This window comes from Salvelinus fontinalis, chromosome 31 (assembly GCF_029448725.1).
Source record: "Salvelinus fontinalis isolate EN_2023a chromosome 31, ASM2944872v1, whole genome shotgun sequence".
Lineage (NCBI taxonomy): Eukaryota > Metazoa > Chordata > Actinopteri > Salmoniformes > Salmonidae > Salvelinus > Salvelinus fontinalis.
Window position 1 is genome coordinate 22,057,973 of NC_074695.1, and position 27,599 is coordinate 22,085,571.

The 27,599-nt window shown below is 41.0% G+C and overlaps 1 protein-coding gene and 1 long non-coding RNA gene across 5 annotated transcripts in view; both read left to right on the plus strand.

Moving 5' to 3' along the window:
* The window catches only part of LOC129829815 (C4b-binding protein alpha chain-like), a 63,254-nt gene extending 41,150 nt beyond the window's left edge, over positions 1–22,104 (plus strand). For 2 of the 4 annotated variants that reach the window (XM_055891751.1, XM_055891752.1), the window contains exons 13-23: positions 11,354–11,542; positions 11,766–11,865; positions 12,148–12,221; positions 12,324–12,506; positions 13,151–13,324; positions 13,951–14,001; positions 18,505–18,546; positions 19,227–19,268; positions 19,739–19,784; positions 20,170–20,244; positions 20,582–22,104. In XM_055891751.1, the coding sequence (XP_055747726.1) occupies positions 11,354–11,542; positions 11,766–11,865; positions 12,148–12,221; positions 12,324–12,506; positions 13,151–13,324; positions 13,951–14,001; positions 18,505–18,546; positions 19,227–19,268; positions 19,739–19,784; positions 20,170–20,230 (962 nt within the window). In that variant the 3' untranslated portion in view covers positions 20,231–20,244; positions 20,582–22,104. The remainder of the gene's footprint in view (positions 1–11,353; positions 11,543–11,765; positions 11,866–12,147; positions 12,222–12,323; positions 12,507–13,150; positions 13,325–13,950; positions 14,002–18,504; positions 18,547–19,226; positions 19,269–19,738; positions 19,785–20,169; positions 20,245–20,581) is intronic. The other 2 variants (XM_055891754.1, XM_055891753.1) reach the window with 2 other exon arrangements.
* On the plus strand, positions 7,110–11,184 carry LOC129829818 (uncharacterized). The gene is made up of 2 exons (XR_008755457.1): positions 7,110–7,214; positions 10,972–11,184. It is a non-coding gene; the product is annotated as an uncharacterized LOC129829818 (long non-coding RNA).
* Positions 22,105–27,599: the final 5,495 nt, after the last annotated feature.

A 27,599-nucleotide genomic window follows, 5' to 3' on the forward strand; every position in this document is an offset into this window, starting at 1 on the left:
ATTGTGCGTCCTAGTAGGGCAATGTCGTGGTCAGTAGGGTTAGAGACATCAAGCCTGATAACTGGAAAAACACCTTCCCTGACTCTGACTAGTGTGTCAAAGAACTCAAGGTCGTCTGGCCACTGCGGGTTCAGGTCTGGCTGGAAAAGCATTGTCATGTCCTCTTTGAAAGGCTGGGAAGCTACGCGGCACTCAATCTGAATGCTACTGTGTTTTGGGATAGCAACCTTCTCTTTCTTGGTTTTCACTGCATATTCATCTGTCTGTTCTGCGCTAACAGCCTGTATAAAAGCACTCACCTTGTTTCTTTTGAGGCTTGGGAAAGCTGTTCTTATTGTACTGTATCGTTTAGTCTTTTCGGTCATTGTCAGGATGTGCTCGATAACATTGAAACCTATAATGGGATGAGATAGGTGACAGCCTTTCATTACCTGCACTGGGATGATCAGTTCCTTTGTTTCGTCAGTTTCAGAGGCTAGCCGAAAAGTTGTTTCAATCCATCCCAGGTACGGCATTTCAGTCCCATTTGCTGCAGTCAACCTGAGATCAGCAGGTGAGTCCAGGATTTCTGAAACATCCCTCAGCCTTGCGTTTGGGAGAGATTCCGCTTTCCATCGTTCATCAATGACCGATACCTGAGAGCCTGTGTCCCATAGAGCTTGGAGGTGGTGGCGATTCAGGTGACACTCAATAAGGCACTGTCTGCCGACTAGCGAGGTGACCTTACGGGGGTGGCGACCTTGAGCTAGGGATGGTAAGGAGTGGGCATTTTCCTCTGTGCAGGAAAACCTTCCACTGGTAGAGTTACTTTTCAGGTGAGTGCATTTTTCCTTATGTTTAATCCAATGTTGATTTTGACATACTTTGGAACAGTACAGTGTCTCTTTACATGATGAACATTGTTTCAGGTTCTCAAATGAATCTTCTCTGGCACAATTTGCACATTTCTGGGACTTTTTGGTAGCTACGGTTAACACTCGTCCCTCAGCGGTAACCTTTCCCCGTTTAAATGGCCCTCCCTTGATGGTCTGACTCCCCGGATTTTACATCCAGCTTGAAAATGTTCTCCACTCCCACATCGGAAGCAGTGTGTGCAGCGTGCATCTGTTCTGGCCTGCTGGCAGACAAAACACCTCCTTGGAGCTTGAGCAGAGCGGTTGGCATACCGGTTAGGTGCATATTGATGCTGCGCAGGGTCAGGTGCTTGGGACTGACTGTAGTTGCTGTAATACTGCTGCTGGGAAACAGGTGGCTGGGGGCCCCAATCTGGCCTCCTAACTGGAGGTGGGGCATAGGCACAAGGCGGTGACTGAAACATAGGCTGCTGTAATGTCTCCTTAATCTGAGCAATCTCTGCACTGAGACCTTTCAGAGAAGCTACACCTGTCTTAAGTTCAGCTAACTCTGTTAACAGTTCTACTGGTACCTTGACTTTGGCTTCCTTCACAGGACACTTTGTGGATGGCGTATCATCTAACTGGACTACACTTACAGTTGTAGCAGGCTGTGGGGCATGAAACCGCTTTTTGTTTCGTCTTTCTATCTCATTAGCACAAGCAATGTTAAGCTTCTCTAGCAAAACCTCATCTGATGTTTCGCTATCTAGCAGGAGAGGCTGCATGTCTATCCTGATACTGTCACTCTGGAGACCTGTAAGGACTGTGTGTAAACACATGCGCTGGACTAGAGCAGGGTCATACTTAAGCCCTGATTCTGACTCCTGGGATGCAAACAGTACTTTTTGCCTCAAATCTAAAACACGCATCAGGAAGCTTTGAGGGGTCTCCTTGCTATGCTGTGCTTCTGAAGCTAGCTGTTTGTAAAGCTCTGTAGCACTCTTCTCTTGGAAGTGGGAACGCAGGATACATCTAAGTGTGGGAAGAGTTAGCTGGGGTTTACCTTCCAAGTAACTGCGTAGCTGTGAGCCTGGAGAAATAGCCCTGACTACTGCGTCTACTATTTCTACCTCAGGATAGCCTCTGTTAAGTCCACTCTCGATCTGATGGGCAAGGCTGGAAAAAATCAGTTTATCTTTCTGGCCCGGTTCACCTATCTGACCAGATATTTTAAACTCTTTGCGCTAGTATGAGCTGGGCTGTGCATTGGGTGAGAGCGGCACGCTCCCCTGAAGATTGGCATGGGGTTGGGGCTGACGCAGAGAATCACTGGCTTTGGCTGCAGTAATCTGCTCAGTTCCCACCCTTTGTTGTGGGGTTACAGTTCTCAGTTCCTCTATTCTGTGATGTGTTCCGGCTGTTTCAATATCATGGTCAGTTTGCCATGTTTTGTTATCTATGCCACTTATCATCTCTGTCATTGTCTCTTTAAGTAGCAACAATTCCGACATGCCGCCATCTTCTAACTCTGCAACTTCCTCTCTTTCAAGGAACCTCATAATGTGAGTCATCAATGATATGCGGGATTTGTCTTGAACATCTCTTCTCTGTTCGCCTGATATGTCAAGGAAATCACATATCTCTAGTAACTTGTCTTTAGTCAGGGTGTGCAATTCTCCTACTACCTCTTCCTGTAGTTCTTCCAAGGCGGTTGTCATGTTGACAGAACAGGAGGAACTTTTACTGTGCAGGAGTTGACTCTGAATTAGATGGTCCTTACTGTCTCTGATGGTCGATCAATGGCCTCAGTTGACACGTACTTAACCACCAACTTCCAGCTCTCCTCGAACAGCAACACTTTCCTCACTGCATCCTGCCTGAGTTGTTATGTGGGGATTTAGCTGGCTCGGAATTCAGCAACCAGGATGTGGAAACTGGACATCTGAGCAGCTATCTCAGCGGAGCCTCCAAAAATGTTACACCCCTGAAAAAAGGGGGGGAAAGAATCACAATTGTGATACGGAATGTTTACTCATGAGAACTTTAGTGCAATGAGAAAAAGACCGCGAATTCTCCCTGAACTTGAGTGGAGACCAGAGCAATCGATCTCAGGCTCATAGATTAAGAGCATTTAGTAGATCACAGATTAACACTTTTACCCACGACAACATAAAGTAATCAACATAACGTTTACACATTCCTCTCACAATTCGTACCCTTTGTATGCTTGACGGATTTTAACACAGTTATATAAATGTTATTAATCTATCAACTAATACTGAATGCCTGATCTTCTTAACCTTAGATGTTTTAAAATCCTCACATACTATGAATTTACTAATACTGTTTAATGTATAACAGGCTATTAGTATTTCCTTTAACCTGTCACACTGGCAGCATCATGCTGCGGGGATGTTTTTCAGGGAAAAATATGAACGGCGCAAAGTACAGAGCGATCCTTGATGAAAACCTGCTCCAGAGTGCTCAGGACCTTAGACTGTGGCGAAGGTTCACCTTCCAACAGGACAACGACCCTAAGCACACAGCCAAGACAACGCAGGAGTGGCTTCGGGACAAATCTCTGTTTGTCCTTGAGTGGCCCAGCCAGACCCCGATCTAACATCTCTGTAGAGACCTGAAAATAGCTGTGCAGCAACGCTCCCCATCCAACCTGACAGAGCTTGAGAGGATCTGAAGAGAAGAATGGGAGAAACTCCTCAAATACAGGTGCGCCAAGCTTGTAGCCTTATACCCAAGAAGACTCAAGGCTGTAATCGCTGCCAAAGGTGCTTCAACAAAGTACTTAGTAAAGGGTCTGATTTAAAAAAATAATATTTAACTAGGCAAGTCAGTTAAGAACAAATTCTTATTTACAATGACAGCCTAGGAACATTGGGTTAATAAGTGCCTTGTTCAGGGGCAGAACGACAGATTTTTACCTTGTAAGCTCAGGGATTCGATCTAGCAACCTTCCGGCTACCTGCCTCGAATACCTATGTAAATGTGATATTTCCGCAAAAAAAAAAAAAAAAAATGTTTTTGCTTTGTCATTATGGAGTATTGTGTGTAGCTTGATGAGAAAAAATGAGTTAATCAATTTTTAGAATAAGACTGTAACGTAACAAAATGTGGAAATAGTCAAGGGCTCTGAATACTTTTCGAATGCACTGTATATATTCAAAAAGTATTTGATAAAAAATGTTAGCCCATGCAAACGCATTGAATAACAGATTCACTACATGGAACAAGAGAGCCCCCCCCCCCCAAAAAAATCGAAAAGAAGTTTGTTCTGAAGTGTCTATCTTATCTGAGAGAACAGTAGATGCAGTGGTTGGTGCATGCCGACTGTATGGTGGATGGAGTGAGGAAACCCACTCCATTCATTATTTTGTTATTTGAAGAAGACTCTCCCTTCGCACGTATATTTGGGTTATGTTGAATTAGAGACATCAGTAAATGTTACTCGCCAACAGGTTCCTGACATCTTGCATGTTACAGGTGGACTTTGTATTGTTTAATGCATTGGTTATAAACCGCACAGCGCAAACAAAGAAATCTTAGAAAATAGGCATCGTTGTAAGCGTGGCTGAAAGTTTTTTGGGACTCAGGGATTTAACAGCAGAGGCATTACAAGGAATCCTGTCGATGAATGTTCCGTCCACACAGGCCCTTGAGCCTGTGTAGGGATGTGATTTGGATTATCACTGAAGGAGTAGGGTGGGGCTTTTTGGCCTTTATTTTTGTATCGTATAAAATGGTGGTATTCCCGCCCCGTTTCCCACAATGGATATGAAACTTTTTTTGTTCAATAGCCGTACAGTAGGTAGGAGCAATACACCAATGGGTGCAGTCTGCCATAAAACCTTAAAGAAGAAAGAGCCACCGGTCGGAAATGGCGGTGAGTAGTGCAGATGTAATTTGGAAAAAGTTGGTGAAGTAACAGCTGTGCTAAAATGCCAACAATATGGGTGTCAGTTCTGATGGTATGGAGCGGGAGGATGAGGGTCAAGGACCGGAAGGGTCGGAATGGGCTCCCGAGTGGTGCAGCAGTCAAAGGCACTGTATCTCAGTGCAAGAGGCGTCACTACAGTCCCTGGTTCGAATCCAGGTTGTATCACATCTGGCTGAGTCCCATAGGGCGGTGCACAATTGGCCTAGCATTGCTGGGGTAGGCTGTCATTGTAAATAAGAATTTGTTCTTAACTGACTTGCCTAGTTAAATAAAAACAAATATGAAGACATAGGTAGAAGAGAGATCATGGTAAAGAAAGCATAAAGAGGGCCAAGGTAGGAAGCAAGAGTAATGATGTGTTGGAGTGAAAAGTAGTGATAGTGTTTGATGAGACCACAGGGCCTCACTAACTAATGCTGTAGATGAAGTGAAATTAGTTTGGTTAATTGGAAATGGTATATTGTTAACATTTTGTGGTAGCCAGGCTCAGCAAGAGAAGATTCTGACAATGGAAAAGCTTAATTGGAAGAAGATTAAAAGCCATGTCCCTGGTGCTTATGCTAGATTGAGGCGATTCATCACTGAGGTACCAATATATGTCCATAGATGATATTTAAGAAAAAAAGGGAGAAAGAGTGATTCAGGCCAATTTGTTGGTCTGTAGGAAAGAAGGTCAAAGAAATGAAAGCCTATCAGTTAACCCATTGTTCCTAAGAAGGTTATGCCTGGGAAAGTACATATAGGATTCCTTAAATTCAATGTCAGATAATTTGTCCCACCCCCATTAAGGTGTTTTAAATGCAAAAGAATGGCACATGTAGCTGTTCAATGTTTTTATTTTGATTTCACCTTTATTTAACCAGGTAGGCAAATTGAGAACACGTTCTCATTTACAATTGCGACCTGGCCAAGATAAAGCAAAGCAGTTCGACACATACAACAACACATAGTTGCACATGGAGTAAAACAAACATACAGTCAATAATACAGTGAAAAATAAGTCTATATACAATATGAGCAAGTGAGGTGAGATAAGGGAGGTGAAGGCAAACAAAATATATATATAAATAAATAAAAATATAAAAAGGCCATGGTGGCGAAGTAAATACAATATAGCAAGTAAAAAAATAAAAAAGTAGAGATAGAAAAAAGTAGAGATAGAAATAATGGGGTGCAAAGGAGCAAAAATAAATAAATACAGTAGGTAAAGAGGTAGTTGTTTGGGCTAAATTATAGATGGACTATGTACAGGTGCAGTAATCTATGAGCTGCTCTGACAGCTGGTGCTTAAAGCTAGTGAGGGAGATAAGTGTTTCCAGTTTCAGAGATTTGTATGTAAAGGAAGTAAAAGCTGTGCCAAGTGTGGAAGGGAACATGGTTACGGTGAATGTGGTAGCAATGTTAAGGTTAAGCGTTGTAATTATGGGGGTGGAACATAGTGCAGCATTTGGTGGATGCCAGGTGCAGAGAGGCTCAGAGATATATAGAATTAGTCATGATGTATCGTAAGCAGATGCTGTAAGACTACAGTGTGGACTGCACTGTTTATTGGTTAAGGGCTTGCAGGTAGCCTAGTGGTTAGAGCATTGGACTAGTATCTGGAAAGTTGCAAGATCAAATCCCCGAGCTGGCAAGGTAAAAATCTGTCGTATTGCCCCTGAACAAGGCAGTTAACCCATTGTTCCTAGGCATCATTGAAAATAAGAATTTGTTCTTAATTGACTTGCCTAGTTAAATAACGATAAAATTTCACAGTAAGGTCTACACTTATTGTATTTGGCTCATGTGACAAAGTTTGATTTGGAATGATGGAGCTTCCATGGCTGCTCCTGTAGTAAGTGGACCTAATTTCGGGGCTGGTGTTTCTGCTGGTCCTGGCATGGTTTAGAGGCCTGTTCAGAAATCTTACGCTCATGAACGTGCAGTGTCAAAAGACACTTTGATAATGAATAAAGTTGACTAGCTTTTATTGGTAAGGTTATCAATATAACTCGGTTGTGGAAAGCATAAATGTCAGCTTGAAGGTTATTGTTGAGACGGCAAAATAGATATTGGAGGTAACAGATGTTTACTGTTGAAATGGTTGTTGACGTGCTGAACAATCCTAAGGGCGGAGTGTTTCAACATGATATATATATAAAGTTGAATGGGGTAGGTGTGTTGGAGGTGGAGTATTTTTTGGGGGGGGTGGTAGAAGTTAGTAGGGATTTATTTGGGTTTCGATTTTATTTTCATGGTAGTACAGAATTGGGCAGATCATGATTGATCGTGCATTCCAGCCCAGTAGGTGGCGGCATGCACTTAAACGATTGTCGATTGTTTGCGGACCGCCATGATAGCATAGAAGAAGCCAGAACAGTGAGTTAGAACAAATATTCGACAGAGCAGCTTTTTGAAGAAAGTGTACAGACCATTTGACCAATAAGGTAAGACTTCCAAATACCATAGATGATCATTATTGGAAATTAGAGAAAGTGCTAGCTAGCAATGGACACTAACACGGTAGCAAGCTGATCCAGAATATACAAATGGACAATTGACAACGCTCTGAATTTTCGATCGCCCAGAGCGCACTCTGGCACTCCACAGTGAATTTACAAACACAATTAACCACTTCCTCTCTGTCTATAGGCTTTTCCCAACGAACCATTACATGGCGGAGTTAGTGCCTACAAGACGCCATTGCTGTTCTCTTTTGGCCACAACATGTCACACCCCTCGTGCCTTATTGCTTAACTATTTTCAATAAAATCACGAAAATACAAAATAAAAGCTAGGTAACGCAGTAGATACTATTTGGCTACGGTTTTGCTAGCCTGGCTAATTAGTTAGCTGTTGTACCGTTAGCATCACGGTGGAGTTGGGTTGCGAATACTTTGGGCGGTGTAGCTACATGTGTATAGGCTGGACACATTCAATTTGTAACGCTTTTATAAAAATAGTTAATTGCATGCGTCATGGAACACAGTTAAGTAATATTACTATATGTCCCAGCTGCTTGCCGTAGTTCTATATTAATCGCGAAAAATACATGCCCAATTTTAGTGCATTTTTCACCCTGCCAGCTCATTAGTTCTATTGGACTCGCTTTCCGAACGTTCTATTCCCAGCCGATTGTTCTGCGTCACAATGCCTGCCTCGCTATTGTTGGCATTAACACCTTTCTGCTTTCCTCAGCTACCTTATTATTGACAAGGTTATGTCTACTTTGTGTGCAAGCTCACTGTATGCTAGGGTACAGGTTGTGGTGACTCACATGCTGACCGGACACGTCGCGAGTGTTGCAAAATAAATTTAGAAATCCATGTTATTCAATTATTGCACCCACACTGCTCACGCATGCCAACGAGCGTCTGCGTTGCCACGGGCTAAAATAGAAGTCATTCCTATTTCTGATGCATATCGCGGTGCAAGTCCTGCGTTTCCCATCTCCTCATTGGTTTATAGAAGCAGGTACCCACGTGCCATCTCCTCATTGGTTATACCCACGTGGGTGATTGAAAGACAAACTGTTTTGCCGTTGTTGTGGTAATACTATGAAAGTTTAGATGCCAATCACCATATAATTTCAAAGATGAAAAAGCCTGGAAGGAGAGGAGATTACTAGAAATGATTTGGTTGACCGTTTTATGTGTGGATTAATTGTCGGAGTAAAGGACCTTGTGCATTTCAGGTAAAATAACAACTCAATGTTTATATCCCAGGACAAATTAGCTAGCAACAGCAAGCTAGCTAAATAGGACAAATTAGATAGCATGTGTAAGCTAGCTAGCTAAATTGCCATACATGTTTAATGCTTTTTGACCTGTCCCCAAATTTAATGTAATTGGTTGAGTTTTTTATATTTTAACCTGCGTGTTGTGATCGCGTTTGGTGTGGGGGGACAAAATACAGTTATGCACGATGGCGCACGTGCGCAACCGGTTTGGGTTCCGTGTCACAGTATTAGCGATGGCTGGCACATAGCCATCAAATTTAAAATGTTTCTGCTCCATGGTTAATTATTTTCTTCTTTAGAAAAAGGTGTATACCCTAAACCAAACGCATGTCCCTGTCCTCTTTTTCAATGTGTGACCGATTTGAACAGTCATTGTTCAACGTTCTTTGGCCGTTTTTCATCCTTGGGTGAATTTTGACTCGTTCCATTGTCCAGCCAACTCGTGACCGCACACTGGCCGCTCTGGCTGAGGAGTGGGGTTGATCTGAGCGTTCTGACCTCACAACGTCGGTCAAGCACCCAAGCTAACTGGCAAAAGTTGGCTAGCTTGCTAGCTACTTCCAGACACAGAGAGAACACTGCACACTGACCATTTTACTCGCACTAGCAGAGCTGATTAGACCGTTTTCATGTTATCTAGAGCGTTGTAACTCTACTGCTGGCAACAATTTTAATTAAGTATTTTTGCCAACGTTTACTGACATTCAACTGGTGTTGCGCGTTCTTGTGCTCTGGCAGACTCAGAGGAGAGTGCTCTGAAATGGTAGTAGATTTACAAACGCACCGTAAATTTACGAACGCACCCAAAGGGAGGGGCCCAACTCTGCGGAGAATCTGTCTCCCTCCAGCAGGTGGCGATTTTTCGCTCACCAAACAAGGACTTTTTGTATGGAGGTCAATGAGTGTTGAATCTGGTCAACAAAAACATTTATGGCTTATTTACGACATAAGGTTATTTGATTTAATAGATATTTTGTAATGTTTAGGTTATGAGTACTGATAAAAGTAGGACGTAACATCCCCCGACTTTGAGAATAAACTTTGTAAATTCATTTTGGCTATCTACTCTGATTTCAGAGAAATCGTTTGTGTGCCAGAGCGCAGAATAACTGATGAATATATGAACGTGCAACTTCCATTGAATATGACAGGTGTCAGTGAAGGTCGGCAAAAAATTGAATGAAATGGTTGCTAGCTGCTGCTACAGTCACAAATGCGCTAGATGTCATGGAAAACAGTCTAACTAATTACTTGAGTCTGATTTTGGATATACTTTTGGTCATGTAGTGTATGTGGACACCTGCTTGTCGAACATCTCATTCCAAAATCATGGGCATTTAATTGGTCCCCACTTTTAGCTATAACAGCCTCCACTCTTCTGGGAAGGCTTTCCACTAGATGTTGGAACATTGCTGCGGGGACTTGCTTGGATTAGTGAGGTCGGGCACAGATGTTGGGCGATTAGGCCTGGCTTGCAGTTGGCGCTCCAATTTATTCCAAAGGTGTTCGATGGGGTTGAGGTCAGGGCTCTGTGCGGGCCAGCCAAGTTCTTCCACACCGATCTCGACACACTTTCTGTATGGACCTCTCTTTGTGCACGGAGGCATTTGTCATGCTGGAACAGGAAAGGGTCTTCCCCAAATAGTTGCCATAAAGTTGGAAGCACAGAATTGTCCAGAATATAATTTTATGCTATAGCGTTAAGATTTCCCTTCACTGGAACTAAGGGGCTAAGCCCGAACCATGAAAACAGCCCCCTCCACAAACTTTACAGCTGGCACTATGCTTTCGCGCAGGTATCGTTCTCCTGGCATCCGCCAAACCCAGATTTGTCCGTTGGACTGCCAGATGGTGAAGCATGATTTATCACCCCAGAGAAAGCATTCAATTACTTAAAAATCATACAATGTGATTTTCTGGATTTTTGTTTTAGATTCCATCTCTCACAGTTGAAGTGTACCTATGATAAAAAATTACAGAAACACTGCCGATTTTGCAGGTTATCAAATACTTGTTCTCCCCACTGTATATAGTGCAATGGGCTGTTTTTCGCTGTATAACATATAGAAGTTGTCCCTGTTTCAGGTTTAGAAGTGACTGCTAAATGCTTACTCCCGTTCGTGTAAGCTGGTTAGCATAGCTAGCATACAGGAATTGGTAGTCATGTCAATGATGACATGAACATGTGTTGGGGTAGACATCCATACAAGCGTTATACCCCCCACAGTCTGAAATACACACAAACAATAGCGTAAATGTAGGCAAATTTTGCTTGGGGCAATGAGGAAATTCGGGATATTTCCCCCATGGCCCTTCCCCCACGCGTTTCAATGGCAGGTACATTGTTTTTGGCAAGTTTGATTGGTAAGTTTGATTGTCCAGTTAGGCTAGCTGAAGTTAGTTATCTGTATGGCTACCCTAACTCACAGATTTTTGTTTGACAGTGTGTTTTTCCTTCTCAACAGCGTGATTACGGCAAGTGGATATTAAGAGAAATTAGTCTGCGTAGGTGGCCATCTGAAAAAAACTTTACAGTACAAGCAAACCAACCAATCCAGGAAATTGTGTGCTGCTGCTTGTTACAGGAAAATAATATGTCATGCAGCACTCTAACGTCTGTTGGTCCTTGACGATATGGATGGTCCAGCTGGCCTTGATTGTTCTCACTGTTCAAGGTGGGGTCATTTCTGTATAGAATCAGAATCCTATGTCTTTGCATCTCTTTCTACAGATGGTACTTTGCCGCTTACACTACTACAGTTTGTGGGTTGAATTCAAAGTGTTGTCTCCTGTATTTGTTCACCTTGGTCATTAACATTAACTCAATTTTGTCTCCAACTATTTCAGCTGAAAACTGCACCAAACCCATAGGAGGGCCAAACATGGTTTTGTCAGATGCCTTCATTACGCAAGAGACATTTGTAGATGGAGCAAAAGTCACTTTTCAGTGTGCAATTGGATATGCCAATACAGGACGGTCTCCTTCAGTCACCTGTACTGCTGGCGTGTGGAGTGAAGTGAAACTGACATGCGAAAGTAAAATAATTGTCTATTTATTTTTGTTCTGAAAAGTTGTGCCATATTCTTGTAAATATTTCCTGTTTTTACTTACCCACTCGAAACTTGATATATTCATTGCCCATCCTTAAATCTAATTGAAATACTAGCCTGGAATTCAGACCTGTTTTGTGCTAACATTCAACTCTTTCTCACTCTGTCATTTTGAAAGTCTGACTGGTTTTCTCTCTGGTTGTTTCAGGGAAGTCGTGTGGCACCCCAGGAGAAGTGATGAACGGCCGGTTTAATCTCTCTGAGGGGATCTTGTTTGGAGACAAGGCAGTTGCTACCTGTAACACTGGGTCAGTGCTTTCTTGAGTCCTAGATGTAATTACATTTAAATTTTTTAGATTTAACATGTCAACATTTTCACAAAGCTGTCCATTTGTTGGCCTAATTTAATGATTTTTCCCAAATATGCCTTAATCAAACTTCCCCTCCCTAAAAGCTAAACAAAGTCTTTCAATTTTAGGCGTATTATCTGTCATTACTATTTTGATCAGAACTGTCTGTTGTAACCCTTACTAACCTGAAAGCAAAGTTCTAAAAACTGTCTCGTATTGTCTAATCTTTCTACATTTCAGCTATATGCTTGTGGGCAGCGGTGTAAGGACCTGTATGGATGGAGGCTGGGATGGCAGACTTCCAGTATGTGAAGGTTGGTAATCTGAAGGAGCATGTCAAGTGAAAATAACATTAACAGTTCTGTGCATGTGCCTGAATCATCTCTTCATAACTGCTGTTGTGCTCTAATCTGCAGTGATGAAGTGTGGAAAGCCCCCAAACATTGTCAACGGTGGGCTTGTTGTCCCACCTGAAGATACGTATGACTATGGAAGTGTAGTGCAATATGACTGTGAGAAGGATTACACTCTGGTTGGAACTAAATCCATAACCTGCCGTGAGAATGGAGAATTCCAGCCAGCTCCACCTGAGTGTAAAAGTATGTTGAAAGCTTTCCTTTTTTCCCGTTTCTAAGTATGATTGTTAACAAAACAATAATGAACTGCTTACACCAGGGGTGTCAAACTCATTCCATGGAGGGCCTAGTGTCTACTGGTTTCTCCTTTCAATTAAGACGAGCAGATGATGGGGAGTTCCTTACTAACTAGTGACCTTAATTCATCAATCAAGTACAAGGGAGGAGAACCCACAGACATTCAGCCCCCCATGGAATGAGTTTGACACATGTTGCTTACACTGATAAACTTTACTTTTTTCCTCCACCACACAATCATAATTCAGATGATCTCTGAAAGATAAATGTGTAAATATCACAGTATCTAGCTTAATAAAATCAAACATGATCACAGATGTGCATGAGACAGGCTAAGCAAGCAGTCTAAAGCATGTTTAATGTGTAGGCCTAATCTAAAAACCATGATGCAACATTGAGCTCAGAGGAAGTGGGTTTCAATAGAATCTACCCTATTTAATGATAATGATTAGTTGCATTATTCATAAATGTGTGATTATAACAACATTGTTTATTGCTTCAAGTAGTCTAAAACCAATAAATAATATACTTTTGTCATGTTGTTCACCTCAAAACAGCAGCTAATGACACCTCTTTGTTTACGTCTGCAGTGGTCTCATGTCCTCCTCCTGTTGTTGAGAATGGCGTTCGGATTGCAGGCCGTCCCCCCTATACGTACAAGTCTTTTGTGACGTATGGGTGTAACGCTGGATATGAGATGGTGGGACAAGACACTCTGACCTGTGAAATAGAAGGCTGGTCAGCTCCTTACCCAACATGCAAAGGTAAGACTGATTTCAGTGTTTGTTATTTAACACAATTTAGCCTATAATTTAGCTCAGATATTTTGCATCATTTGGTGTTTATGACCAGAAGACCAATGTGTCAGCAAACTGGCTTTTTTTAATGGAACTGACCTCTACTCATATAAACGCAATTACTTTTCATGAGACAAGATGGTATTTGAATTAATGTTCATGCTAATTGTTATTTTTCACCATATGCATGCCTGTGCATAGCAATCTCAAGTATTTATTTTGTCTATATACATAAGTTTGGATTTGGTAATTTTAGTTTCCATCTATTTCTGTCCTGTTTTTGATCCATTCCTTGATACTGGCCTCTGCATTTTTAGTAGCAAAGCTGGTTACGATTGAAGACAAACTGGTGTTCAAGTTCAACATTTGACCCATTAAAATAACCCAATGGTCTAGTGAGCTGCTTACCTTCCATTGACCACTGCTACCTTCACACTTTGAGAGGTTGACTAACCATCTTGTCCAAGACCATTCTACTCCTCAGACCACACTGGCTGACTAAAGCATTTGAGGGATCACAGCAATAAAGTGTTGTGACAGATTGGACAAGAATAGTTAGGCTACTGGCCTAATTGTATGTCATGTCTTTATAGCCCTTCTGACTATGACAAAGCCCACTACTACAAGGAGAACCACAATCCAAGGTAGAGTCCATTTTAATCTTATATGTGTGTGTTTTAGGGCAGTCCCCGACCCCAAAATAAATTATTGGTAGACCGAGAGTCGTCTGTTCTTTCGATTGGTCGACATTTTAAAACATGCATTTTTCCCTATATAGACACACCCTATGTTTGAATAAAATCAACTATGTGTGGACTACTTTGCCTGATGCTTTAAGCACTGAAATTAAAAACTAAGACACACACATTACTGAAGAAGGATCCAGAAATCAATATAGCCTAACCAGAATAATAAAAAACTGTTCCCGATCTGCGTGCCAGTTATGGATTTCATATGCAGATTTTTGTGGCACAGTTTCATTTCATTTAAAATAAAGTCTTCATTTAAAATAGTCTTCATATCTGAAAATCAATGTCATGTGGTTAATCAAAATTCTATCTAAATGAAATTGATAGAAATTTAAAAGGAACTTCTATTGCCAATATGTAAAAATAGCCTACATAAAGCCAACAAATAAAAACGTTGCAGCGCCGCAGGTAGAAAATATCCTGAACAAAATAAATATCCTATAAATGACATTTCTATGCATGGCCTGTTTGCAAGGAACTTGAAACATTGTATCAAATATTTAACTTGGGTCCTGCCTGAATCTTGCAATAGCAAACTTGCATCATTGTATGAAATATTCTGGGCCCTCAGTGAGGATAAGTAATCAGCGAGGCCTTTTTTATGAAATTTCCACCAGATCAGTGACTTTTATTCCCCTCCCCTTTCTTGCTTAGTAGTTATCAAAAGGGAAAGAGCTGGAAAGATTTTTCAAATATGTTACGTTGAGGAGCTATTTTCATTCTTAATTAATGTAAAACGGACTTTGTTTACTTGCTTTTTGAGGCAGAGAAAAAATACTTTTAGAAGCTCCACGGTGATTGTGCGTTAAGACAATCAGATATACACTGCTCCAAAAAATAAAGGGAACACTTAAACAACACAATGTAACTCCAAGTCAATCACACTTCTGTGAAATCAAACTGTCGACTTAGGAAGCAACACTGATTGACAATAAATTTCACATGCTGTTGTGCAAATGGAATAGACAAAAGGTTGAAATTATAGGCAATTAGCAAGACACCCCCAATAAAGGAGTGGTTCTGCAGGTGGTGACCACAGACCACTTCTCAGTTCCTATGCTTCCTGGCTGATGTTTTGGTCACTTTTGAATGCTGGCGGTGCTTTCACTCTAGTGGTAGCATGAGACGGAGTCTACAACCCACACAAGTGGCTCAGGTAGTGCAGCTCATCCAGGATGGCACATCAATGCGAGCTGTGGCAAGAAGGTTTGCTGTGTCTGTCAGCGTAGTGTCCAGAGCATGGAGGCACTACCAGGAGACAGGCCAGTACATCAGAAGACGTGGAGGAGGCCGTAGGAGGGCAACAACCCAGCAGCAGGACCGCTACCTCCGCCTTTGTGCAAGGAGGAGCACTGCCAGAGCCCTGCAAAATGACCTCCAGCAGGCCACAAATTATGGTCATTTTACTTAAGGGCCTTGGAAATGACCTGCATACAGTGAGGGAAAAAGTATTTGATCCCCTGCTGATCTTCACAAGGTTTTCACACACTGTTGCTGGTATTTTGGCCCATTCCTCCATGCAGATCTCCTCTAGAGCAGTGATGTTTTGGGGCTGTTGCTGGGCAACACGGACTTTCAACTCCCTCCAAAGATTGTCTATGGGGTTGAGATCTGGGGACTGGCTAGGCCACTCCAGGACCTTAATGCTTCTTACGAAGCATTTGTGAACCTTGTGAGCGCTCCAAACAAAAGACAATGAATAAATTGACAACTTGTAAATACAATTACATAAAACCAATAGATTTTCCTCAAGTCTAGCCTAGGTTGTGCACTCGGCCAACACCGTGTCCACTCCTACAATGACAACGGTAAGACTGTAGTAATAATAATATATTGAATGCATTAACCGAAATTACCGTAACCAAATAAACATTGTAGATTAGAAATTATGGTAATTAACGGTAAATGTACCGCTGGTGATACTGGTGTGCCTTCCCTGCGGCCTCCACAATGGATTAGTCCACTCCAGACAGGCGTGAATCAGACAGGTGTCTCGTGTGCCATATATAAAAATAAATAAAAAAGTTTAACATTTTTACTACATTTGCCACTGCTCGACTAGAAAATCCAACAGTCGACTAAATGCGGTCAGCCCTAATGTTTGTGTGTGACCAAAGGTATGTGGACACCTGCTCGTCAAACATCTCATTCCAAAATCATTGGCATTTATGTGGAGTTTAACCCCCCTTCCCTGGGAAGGCTTTCCACTAGATGTTGGAACATTGCTGCGGGGACTTAAATCCGTTCAGCCACAATAGCGTCAGTGAGGTCAGGCACTGATGTTGGACGATTAGGCCTGGCTTGCAGTCGGCGTTCCAATTCATCCCAAAGGTGTTCCATGGGGTTGAGGTCAGGGCTCTGTGCAGGCCAGTCAAGTTCTTCCACACCAATCTCAACAAACCATTTCTGTATGGGCCTCGCTTTGTGCACAGGTGCATTGTCATGCTGAAACAGGAAAGGGCCATGCCCAAACGGTTGCCACAAAAGTTGGAAGTACAGAATTGTCTAGAATGTCATTTTATGCTGTGGCGTTAAGATTTCCCTTCACTGGAACTATGGGGCCTAGCCTGAACCATGAAAAACAGCCCCAGACCATTATTCCTCCTCTACCAATGCATTCGGACAGGTAGTGTTTTCCAGGCATCTGCCAAACCCAGATTCGTCCGTCGGAATGCCAGATGGTGAAGCATGTTTAATCACTCCAGAGAACGTGTTGCAACTGAACCAGAGTCCAATGGCTGCAAGCTTTACATCACTCCAGCCAACGCTTGGCATTGCACATGGTGATCTTAGGCTTGTATGCGGCTGCTTGGCCATGGAAACCCATTTCATGAAGGTGACGTGGCTTCCAGAGGCATTTTGGAAGTTGGTAGTGAGTAATGCGACCAAGGGCAGATGAGTTTTACACACTTCAGCACTCGGCGGTCCTGTTCTGTGAGCTTGTGTGAACTGCTGAGCTGTTGCTCCTAGACGTTTCCACTTCACAATAACAGCCTATGACGGTGCCACGTTGAAAGTTACTGAGCTCCTTCAGTATTTTTATTTTATTTTAACCTTTATTTAACTAGGCAAGTCGGTTAAGAACAAATTATTTACGATGACGGCTTGCACCGGCCAAACTCGGACAATGCTGGCCCCCTGGGACTCCCAATTATGGCCGTTTGTGATACAGTAAGCCCATTCTACTGCCAATGTTTTTCTATGGCGATTGCATGGCTGTGTGCTCTTTTTTTACGCACCTGTTTGCAACAGGTTTGGCTGAAATAGCCAAATCTATTCATTTGAAGGGGTGTCCACATATATGTGTGTGTGCTTGCGATGGCTTTGCTTCTGACCCCTATCATTACCTAGCCTACAGGAAATCAGAGTGCCTGTTGTACAGCTGAATAACCTTCACATATTTGTTTTAGTGTTGATAAAGAGAAGATATTATGCCAACACTTTGTCACCTAACACCTTAACTCATTGTATTAGCCTAACCTTTGATCCTTTGTGGTAATAGTCTGAGGCTTTTGAATGACCTTAACACCAAGTTAATGTCAGTCTCTGGCTGAGGTGAAGAATCATCATTGGTTCTGTGAGGTATACACAGCCTAGTATGCTCACTAAATTCCCCTAGTTATTTGTCTAAACTTCCATTGACACTTGAATTATACATTCAAATGGAATCTGGGCGGCATCCAGTGGTAGTTTATGGTGGCTTTTCTCCATCAGACTCTCCTTCACCTGAAACAAAGGATTGATTGTGATCTGAATATATGTAACAATGTACCTGTCAAGTGGTCATGGAGAAAAACTTAACCCATATCAAATGCATGAAGTAATCCTCATTCTGCCCTCACAAACAGCTGAATCCTATCTGGAGCTGTGTGAGCTCATGGCCTCTAACAGGAAATAAAGTGTTGAATGTGTTGAAATGTAACACCAATGTGTTGAAATGTAACACCATGTAACACGTTGACTAGTATGCCATGCCACTAACTAGAGCTGGAATGATAAACTTGTCTACAGCGACCATACCGATCACTTATCGCGTTTTGTTGATATCGTTCATTACGTTAAGTAGCCTATACTATAGAAATGTGAAGTTTGAAATGACATTTTTGCTAATATGGATGATTGTTAATGGGACAATTGATGGCTACAACCATCAAAGTAGTAGTTTAGTTTAAAGGTTGATAATATATAAAAATACTTAACAATAGAACAATTAAGTTCATAATGTGTATCGCATCAATTCAGGAAATGTATCGCAATATGGATATTTTTTTCCCATATCGCCGAGCTCTAACACTAACACCACCTCCATGCTTTCATTTGTTTTTTTGTTTTCTCTAACATCAGAATGTTTTTTTAGTGTGTGTGTGTGTTAACCCCAATGTCACTTCTTTGTTACAGATCGTGTACCTCGTCCCACTGATCTAACCCCAAAGGCCAACGGTAAGCTATGCCCCAGTTGCCATCTATCTAAATCAAATAACATTTTATTAGTCACGTGCCGAATACAACAGTGAAATGCTTACTTACGAGCCCCTAACCGACAATGCAGTCGGTGATGTAAGGATGGGCATTTGAAATTATTTCAGTATTCAAATAATATCATATTTTCAGATATCCGGAGAGTCGAAATAGATGTTTTAAAGAAAATGTTGGTGTTATTTCTGTTTACTTCAATGGAAACTTGCTCGCATGACGAGAGAGAGCCAGTGTGCTGCGATCTGACCGTCTGTGTGGCACAGAGGGGAGAGCAAGACCGAGAAAGTAGCCAAACCGACTCGCGCTAGTTTGACAAACTTGTTGCTGCCTTAGGTTATCTATCATACCATCTGATAGATCCTTGACTGCATCAAATTGTGGTTAAGCTAGCTAGCTAAAGTAGCTTGGCTAATTGCGGTTATTTTTCAGCGCTCCCTGTCCAATGTCTACAACTCCATTCATATTTGAATAACCGTGCCCATCCCTAATATTGTTACAACAGTTAACCACTGGGTGATGGCCATCTATCAATTGTTGCACAACAGGATGGAATCTTTTGATGGTTCAAGCAGTATTTAGACTATTGATGAGTCACCTTCACTGCAAATTCATGTCACCTTCCTTCTGTGTATGCTTATTTACAGACAACACTGGGGTAATAGCAGGCTGTGTTGTAGGTGTACTTGGTAAGTTGCAGCAGATGTTATTTTTGAATGACGAGCTATGTGGATAACAACAATATCAATCAAGGAAGATACTATAGTCTATTGCAGTCTACCATTAGCGTCATGCTAATAAGTGTCAATTTGGTCAAATTCGCAGAACTATTCTTCTGAAGAAGAGTCATTGGATTGGCAACTTTCTTTTCAAATCAAGTTATCATTCAACAATTGTGTACTTGTTGCTGTACTATTAATTAGTTTTCTAACATACTCACCCATGTATAGACTTTATGTTTCTTGTGCAGAACTGACAGTTATTTAATAATAATTTGCTATTGTTACTGGCATACCAATATTATTTTTTCATTATATTCACAATAAGGGAAAAGGAGCAGGAATGTTTTGGTTTTAAAATGTATGCCAAGTAAAAATGAACTACCTCAGATGTTAAACAGAATAATACCTAATAATACCATATTTACTTTTCTCTCTAGCCATTATTTGTCTTGCAGTAGTTGCAGTCTGCAAAGTTAAACGAAGGTAAGAAGTTCTCATTTCATTAACTAACATCCAACCAATGCTTGCTTCGTCATGGCTCCTCCCTCTTTTCTTCATAACTCACTAAAATGTTTGGAGCTCAGTTTCATGTGTTGTTCTTGCACCGATGCCGGTTTCTGCCAATGCTGCATCATTTACGTTTGTAAAGCTTTCTGGTGTTTTGATATCAATACACCAGCCACAGTAGTGGAGCAAAGTGAAGGCAATGGCCATGTCAGAAGTGAATTGCTCTTTTAGCATTGAGCTGGTTGGTGTGTGTCATTGAAGAGGTCTAGAGGGGTAGTCACTTAGGTGGTGGGCAATGGTGGCGGTTTTCTACGGGTGAGAAATAGCGGATGATGACCAGTGCTCGACTTCTGGGTTACAGCTCTCGAGGCGGCTACTCATCAAATGTGGCCACTAAAAACTCTGAAGACAATGAGTTGTAGCATCCTCTGCCATGGTAAGAAGGCTTCTGAGCACACAGTTTTTTTTTAATAAGGTGGGTGGTATGTGATTTGAGAATGAATTGGCAGTGAAATGCAAAATGTTTTGTTTTTTTGAAGGGTGAGCATGAACCTTGACCTGAAACATAATGATCTCCATCTTGGCTTCAAGCTGACATGTTGTGGCAGCTATTCAGTGATATGTGTCAAAGTCCAACAGATTTGATCCAGTTTGTGCTCCACAGGTCCATGTTGGTTTTTGTTTAGCTGGGCAGATAGTTATTATCAGTATATAAATACATGTTCTTTCGTGAGTTGTCTAACAATTTAATTTGTATGTTTTTTTCTTTTTAGTGCCAAATAGCCTAATTTGCCTTAGTCGTCTCCTGCTTCATTGAGAAAGGAGTCACAGAGAACTGGCTGCTGTGACGGTGCCTCCGAATCATCTACTACCCTCCCGCTTATGAACGCAGCAGGCCCTCCCAATTACCGGGAATGGTTCATATCCTTTCAAAGGAAGCTCTATTACATGATGATTAGGAACCTCCTGACGAATGTATTGCTTCTCTCCCATTTGGAAGCTTGTGCATAAGGAGTGGCCTAACTTGATTAGTTAATAACTATTAATGTTTCCAGTATACTTCACATATCACCTTTTCTTAATCTAAGTTTGCTTCATCTCATTGCCTACATTCTGATGTTAAGTCCCACATATGTATGGAAGCTGCTCTTTAGGGCGACCATACATCACAAAGCCAGTTGTACCTCCTATGAAATAAAAAGATTTAAGGAAATCATATCCTTTGCAATATAAAAAAAAAAAAACTTGCAATATATCATGCAGTTTGACACCAATGTCTTGATAAAGTCATACCACCAAAGGTCAACACTGGTTTCATAGACTAGGTTGCAGATGTGTTGAATGTTACCTGGAGTTCATGAACAAAATCGGGTTCAAAGAGAATCAATGGGCACTCACTAAGTTTAGCTCTAATCATTGGCCTTGGTCTTTAATTGTGTAAATGTCAGGTTCATTTAAAAAGGTTGGTTTTATAAGGAGACCATGGAATTGATGCAGTATGCTTATTTTGTAAAGTACTAGTTCTTTGAAGGATCAAGGACTCATGATCCAGCTTTGGAATCTTTATTTGCACTTATAGCCTATTTATATTGTCTTGGAGTTATATTGTAGATAAGTCAATGAAAGATTTATTTAAAAAAATGTAAATGGATCTTGTTTTAATGAAGTTAAATGGGGAAAATACATGCTTACAATGTCTATTTTCAGAGATGAGTCATATTTCCGTGACACATTTTCCCTCAACTGTTCTGGATTTGTGTGTAATTGGCTCACATTGCATGTGTAAGAATAACTATGGAAACTGATTTAAGCAGATTGAGCAAATATATTGGAGATCTGCTATTCAACCACTTGTAATATAACATCCACCATACCCAACAGTTGAATTACTGCCTTGAGTAAATGTACAAAGTGACGTTAACCACAGTGCAAGACTATCTGGATCATGGTGTTCTGTAGGCAGGAAACCTGCAGCTCTCTGTAATAATCAGGCTCAGCTTAGTGCATTTAGAATGTTCAAAGTGCTCTGGATTCTTCACTATGCCTTATCAAGGGAAAATACCAAATATTTTGCAGTTGTACCCTTTTATTTTGTATTATCTTGACAGACATTTTCCTCTGCCCTTTTTATTACATTGCTTGGTTGACTCTTTTACAGGTTGTCCTGTTTTTCTTTGTTAATGAAAACAACAGATTTAATGTTGTGATCTAATAGCACTTGTGTGGCTAAAACCAGGTTCTTATTTATTAGGCTACAAAGTTTAGAATGTTGCAAATAAAAGTGTAATGAAGAATATTTTTTGGGAGTTTGATGTCTATTGTATAGCCTACAGTGAATTTGCTTTATTCTGATCAATGTACCCTACTAAGCAGAGCGGTGTTCAACATATCCAAACAAGACAACCCCACTTGCCATGTTTTCAAAATGGAATGAAAATACATGTTCCAGAATGTCGTCTTTCATTTGATCTTTGAAACCACTATCAAATCAAATGTATTTATATAGCTCTTCTTACATCAGCTGATATCTCAAAGTGCTGTACAGAAACCCAGCCTAAAACCCCAAACAGCAAGCAATGCAGGCGTAGAAGCACGGTGGCTAGGAAAAACTCCCTAAAAAGGCCAAAACCTAGGAAGAAACCTAGAGCGGAACCAGGCTATGAGGAGTGGCCAGTCCTCTTCTGGCTGTGCCGGGTGGAGATTATAACAGAACATGGCCAAGATGTTCAAATATGACCAGCATGGTTAAATAATAATAAACACAGTAGTTGTCGAATAGAGTAGCACATTGAACAATATGTATTCATGTGATTTGAAGTATACTGTAGTGGCACTATTCAATCTGTATTGCTGAAGCATTAGAGATTGCGCAATGTAAAGGTAATTTCTGATTGGTTGACATGCAGTGTTCACTGTGAATGCAGTCTCTGCTATATTTTAATCACGCTTCCTATAAGCTGTACTTGTCTTTGGTGTCGGTGTGTCTGTAACCTGTTAAATTCAGTGTGGGATCACTAAACTGGTATGTTGTGGTTAGCCAGTTATGAAAAATATTTTTAGCACTTGTTTGTACATTAAGTTAATCAATTAAACAGCAGTCCTTTTAACATGAACTGGCATCATGTCTTTGGCCATGCTTTACTCTTGATACTGAAGTAGTATCTATATTTACTGTTACAATATGCTGTGTTTTGGGTCATGGCAGTTGGTTCTTGACCTAATATTTACACATCTCAGATTGGTCTGTGTTATCTTGCCAAAACTATGGTTGTGAATATTTTATTTTGCTGAAGGAAATGCGGTCATACATCATGAAAATAAATATATATGTTACTAGACATGCCTTATCTATGAACATAGACAGGGCTCTAACTCCTCTAGCTCTACAATGGGATAGGGTGCAGGCTGTTAGCCAGCCTGCCAGCTTAGTGGAGTCTGCCACTAGTACAGTCAGTGTAGTCAGCTCAGCTATCCCCATTGAGACCGTGTCTGTCTGTGCCTCGATCTAGATTGGGAAAAACTAAACTGGCAGTGTTCGCTCTAGCAATCTCACTGGAATAAAGACCTTCTCCATTCCTGTCATTGAAAGAGATTGTGATATCTCACATCACAAAATAGGGCTACTTAATGTTAGATCCCTCACTTCCATGGCAGTTATAGTCAATGAACTGATCATAATAGTGATGTGATTGACCTGACTGAAACATGGCTTAAGGCTGATGAATTTACTGTGTTAAATGAGGCCGCCTCCTGGTTACACTAGTGACCATATCCCCCGTGTATCCCGCAAAGGCGGAGGTGTTGCTAACATTTACGATAGGAAATTTCAATTTACAAAAAAAAAGACTGCATTTTCATCTTTTGAGCTTCTAGTCATGAAATCTATGCAGCCTACTCAATCACTTTTATAGCTACTGCTTATCGGCCTCCTGGGCCGTATACAGCGTTCCTCACTGAGTTCCCTGAATTCCTATCGGACATTGTAGTCATGGCAGATAATATTCTAATTTTTGGTGACTTTAATATTCACATGGAAAAGTTCACAGACCCACTCCAAAAGGCTTTCAGAGCCATCATCGACTCAGTGGGTTTTGTCCAACATGTCTTCGGACCAACTCACTGACACACTCATATTCTGGACCTAGTTTTGTCCTGTGGAATAAATATTGTGGATCTTAATGTTTTTCCTCATAATCCTGGACTATCGGACCACCATTTTATTACATCTGCAATCGCAACAAACAATCTGCTCAGATCCCAACCAAGGATCATCAAAAGTCGTACTATAAATTCTCAGACAACCCAAAGATTCCTGGATGCCATTCCAGACTCCTCCACCTACCCAAGGACATCAGAGTACAAAAAGCAGGTTAACCACCTAACTGAGGAGCTAAATGTAACCTTGCGTAATACCCTAGATGCAGTCACACCTCTATAAACAAAAAACATTTGTCATAAGAAACTAACTCCCTGGTATACAGAAAATACCCGAGCCCTGAAGCAAGCTTCCAGTTAATTGGAAACGGCGCTACACCAAACTGGAAGTCTTCTGATTAGCTTGGAAAGACAGTACCGTGCAGTAGTCACTGCTGCTCTATCATCCTATTTTTCCAACTTAATTGAGGAGAATATAAACAATCCAAAATGTATTTTTGATACTGTCGCAAAGCTAACTAAAAAGAACCATTCCCCAAGAGGATGGCTTTCACTTCAGCAGTGATACATTCATGAACTTCTTCAGCGAAAATATCATGATCATTAGAAAGCAAATTCCAGACTCCTCTTAAATCTGCGTACTTCTCCAAAGCTCAGTTGTCCTGAGTCTGCACAACACAGCCAGGACCTAGGGTCAAGGGAGACACTCAAGTTTTTTAATCCTATATCTATTGACACATTCATGAAAATATTAATGGCCTCTAAACCTTCAAGCTGCATACTGGACCCTATTCCAACTAAACTACTGAAAGAGCTGCTTCCTGTGCTTGGCCCTCCTATGTTGAACATAGTAAACGCCTCCCTATCCACCGGATGTGTACCAAACTCACTAAAAGTGGCAGTAATAAAGCCTCTCTTGAAACAGCCAAACCTTGACCCGGAAAATATAAAAAACTATCGGCCTATATCTAATCTCCCATTCCTCTCAAACATTTTTGAAAAAGCAGTTGTGCAGCAACTCACTGCCTTCCTGAAGACTAACAATGTATACGAAATGCTTCAGTCTGGTTTTAGACCCCATCATAGCACTGAGACTGCACTCGTGAAGGTGGTAAATTACCTTTTAATGGTATCAGACCAAGGATCTGCATCTGTCCTCGTGCTCCTAGACCTTTTTTTATTTAACCAGGAAGGGCTCATTGAGATTTAAAATCTCTTTTTCAAGAGCGTCCTGGCCAAGATAGGCAGCACCAAGTCATTACAAAAGTTAGACAAACATGAAAAACTACAAGTAATCTAGTAAAAACCACAGAATTCACATAAGTATAACAAAAATCCAAAACAGCAAATTAAAAACATTGACAGGTTAGGGAATCAGTCTCAAGATCATTCATCAGTGATTTAAAAATACCAATCGGGGACAAGTTCTTCCAGTTTAAAAGTATTTTGTCATCCAAGACGATGGGGAAGAGTACATAAAAGCCCTTTTACCAAATTCAGTTCGGACATTTGGAACAGTTAGCAGGATAAAGTCCAGCGAACGAAGAGAGTACCCACCACATTTCTGAACAATAAAAATGCCCAAATAAAAAGGTGGTAAACCCAAAATGGCTTAATAAATAAAAGTATACCAGTGACTGAGCCTACGAGTGACTAGAGAAGGCCAGCCAACCCTGGTATACAAAGTGCAGTGGTGCGTAAGGGTTTTGCAGTTTAAAATAAATCTCAAAGTGCCATGGTAAAGAGTGTCAATTGATTTCAAACACTGAGCGGAAGCATTCATATATAAAATATCCCCATAGTCTAGTAAAGGCATAAATGTAGCTGATACTAGCCTCCTTCTGGCTTCAAATGAAAAACAGGCCTTATTCCAAAAACACAATCCCAATTTCAGTTTAAATTTTCACCAGCGGTGACAGCTTTGAGATTGGCCTATAATTATTTAAAAGAGTTGGATCTCCCCCTTTTAAAAGTGGTAGGAAAAATGCTGATTTCCAGATTTTCGGAATTTCATTACATTCCAGGGTTAGATTGAACAGATATGTAAGTGGTTCAGCTATGAAATCAGCTGCCAGATTTAAAAAGCAGGGATCCAAAAGATCATGACCTGCAGGCTTTCTCTGATCTAAGGATTTCAGGGCTTTATGTACCACCTGCACTGAGAATGGCAAAAAGCTAAAAGTTTGACCAGCTCTCTGGTTCATCCACACAGGGCTGTACAGAGACAGAGGACACTGGTTCATCCACACAGGGTTGTACAGAGACAGAGGACACTGGTTCATCCACACAGGGTTGTACAGAGACAGAGGACACTGGTTCATCCACACAGGGTTGTACAGAGACAGAGGACACTGGTTCATCCACACAGGTTTGTACAGAGACAGAGGACACTGGTTCATCCACACAGGGTTGTACAGAGACAGAGGACACTGAATCAAACAGCCTACCAGATGATACAAAGTGCTCATTGAAACAATTTAGCATTTCAGTTTTGTCATATACAGCAACAGAGTCCTTCAAAACACATGATGGTAAATCATTAACATTACTGTTACCAGACATAGATTTGATGGCCTTTCTAGGGTCATTCAGGTTATCAGTGGTAACAGACATAAAATATTCAGACTTGGCCTTCCTGAGAAGAAAAGAACACTTGTTTCATAACTGCCTAAAAATAAGCCAATCAGCATCAGAACATAATTTCCTTGCTTTAGCCCAGGCTAGATTACGGTCGTGAATAATACAAGACAGCTCAGAAGAAAACCATGGATTATCCCGCCCTTTAACCCTGAACCTGCGGAATGGGGCATGTTTGTTTACTATTTGGGAAAAACCATCATGAAAGAATTTCCAGGCAGTTTCCACATCAGGGATAAGCTAAATCTTGCGCCAGTTAAAATAAAACAAATCATGAAAGAAAGTCTGCTCATTAAAACACTTCAAATTTCTCTTACGAATAAAACGTGCGTTTGTTTTAGGAACCTTAGTATTTCTAACAGCAACAACAGCACAATGGTCACTTAAATCATTACAAAAAACACCAACCGCAGAATATTTATATGGAACATTTGTTAATATCAAATCAATCAGGGTAGATTTATCTGGGCATTTAAGATTAGTGCTGCTTTTGATACCATCGATCGCCACATTCTTTAGGAGAGATTGGAAACCCAAATTGGTCTACACGGACAAGTATTTGTGATGTGAATTGAGTATATAGTATGCTTATTGGTCATAGGGATATAGTTAGTATGCCAAAAGTTCCCGGATGCCGTACAAAATTTGCCAAAATACGAAGTATACATGCAGTGGACACTCTTTCCGTGCGTATCGTTAGAAAATCCATATGTAAATTGTTAGGATCGTAAGAAAAAGCATGCATTAAACATTAAACGTAACCGTTAAATTAGATCTGTAAACGTACAAACCCTATGTTACGACTATGAATGAACATTTACATGTTCAATTCTTACTTTACATCTATGGAAGACCAAGTGTTTCAAATCGTCTTACCCGGAACACATCTTAACACTTGTAATGATAATTTTTCACTTGCTTTTTTAAGTGTCAAATGTCATTTTTTGTACACGTGATTATTTCACCAGTCCAGTGTGTGTTTACATGCGATTTGAACAC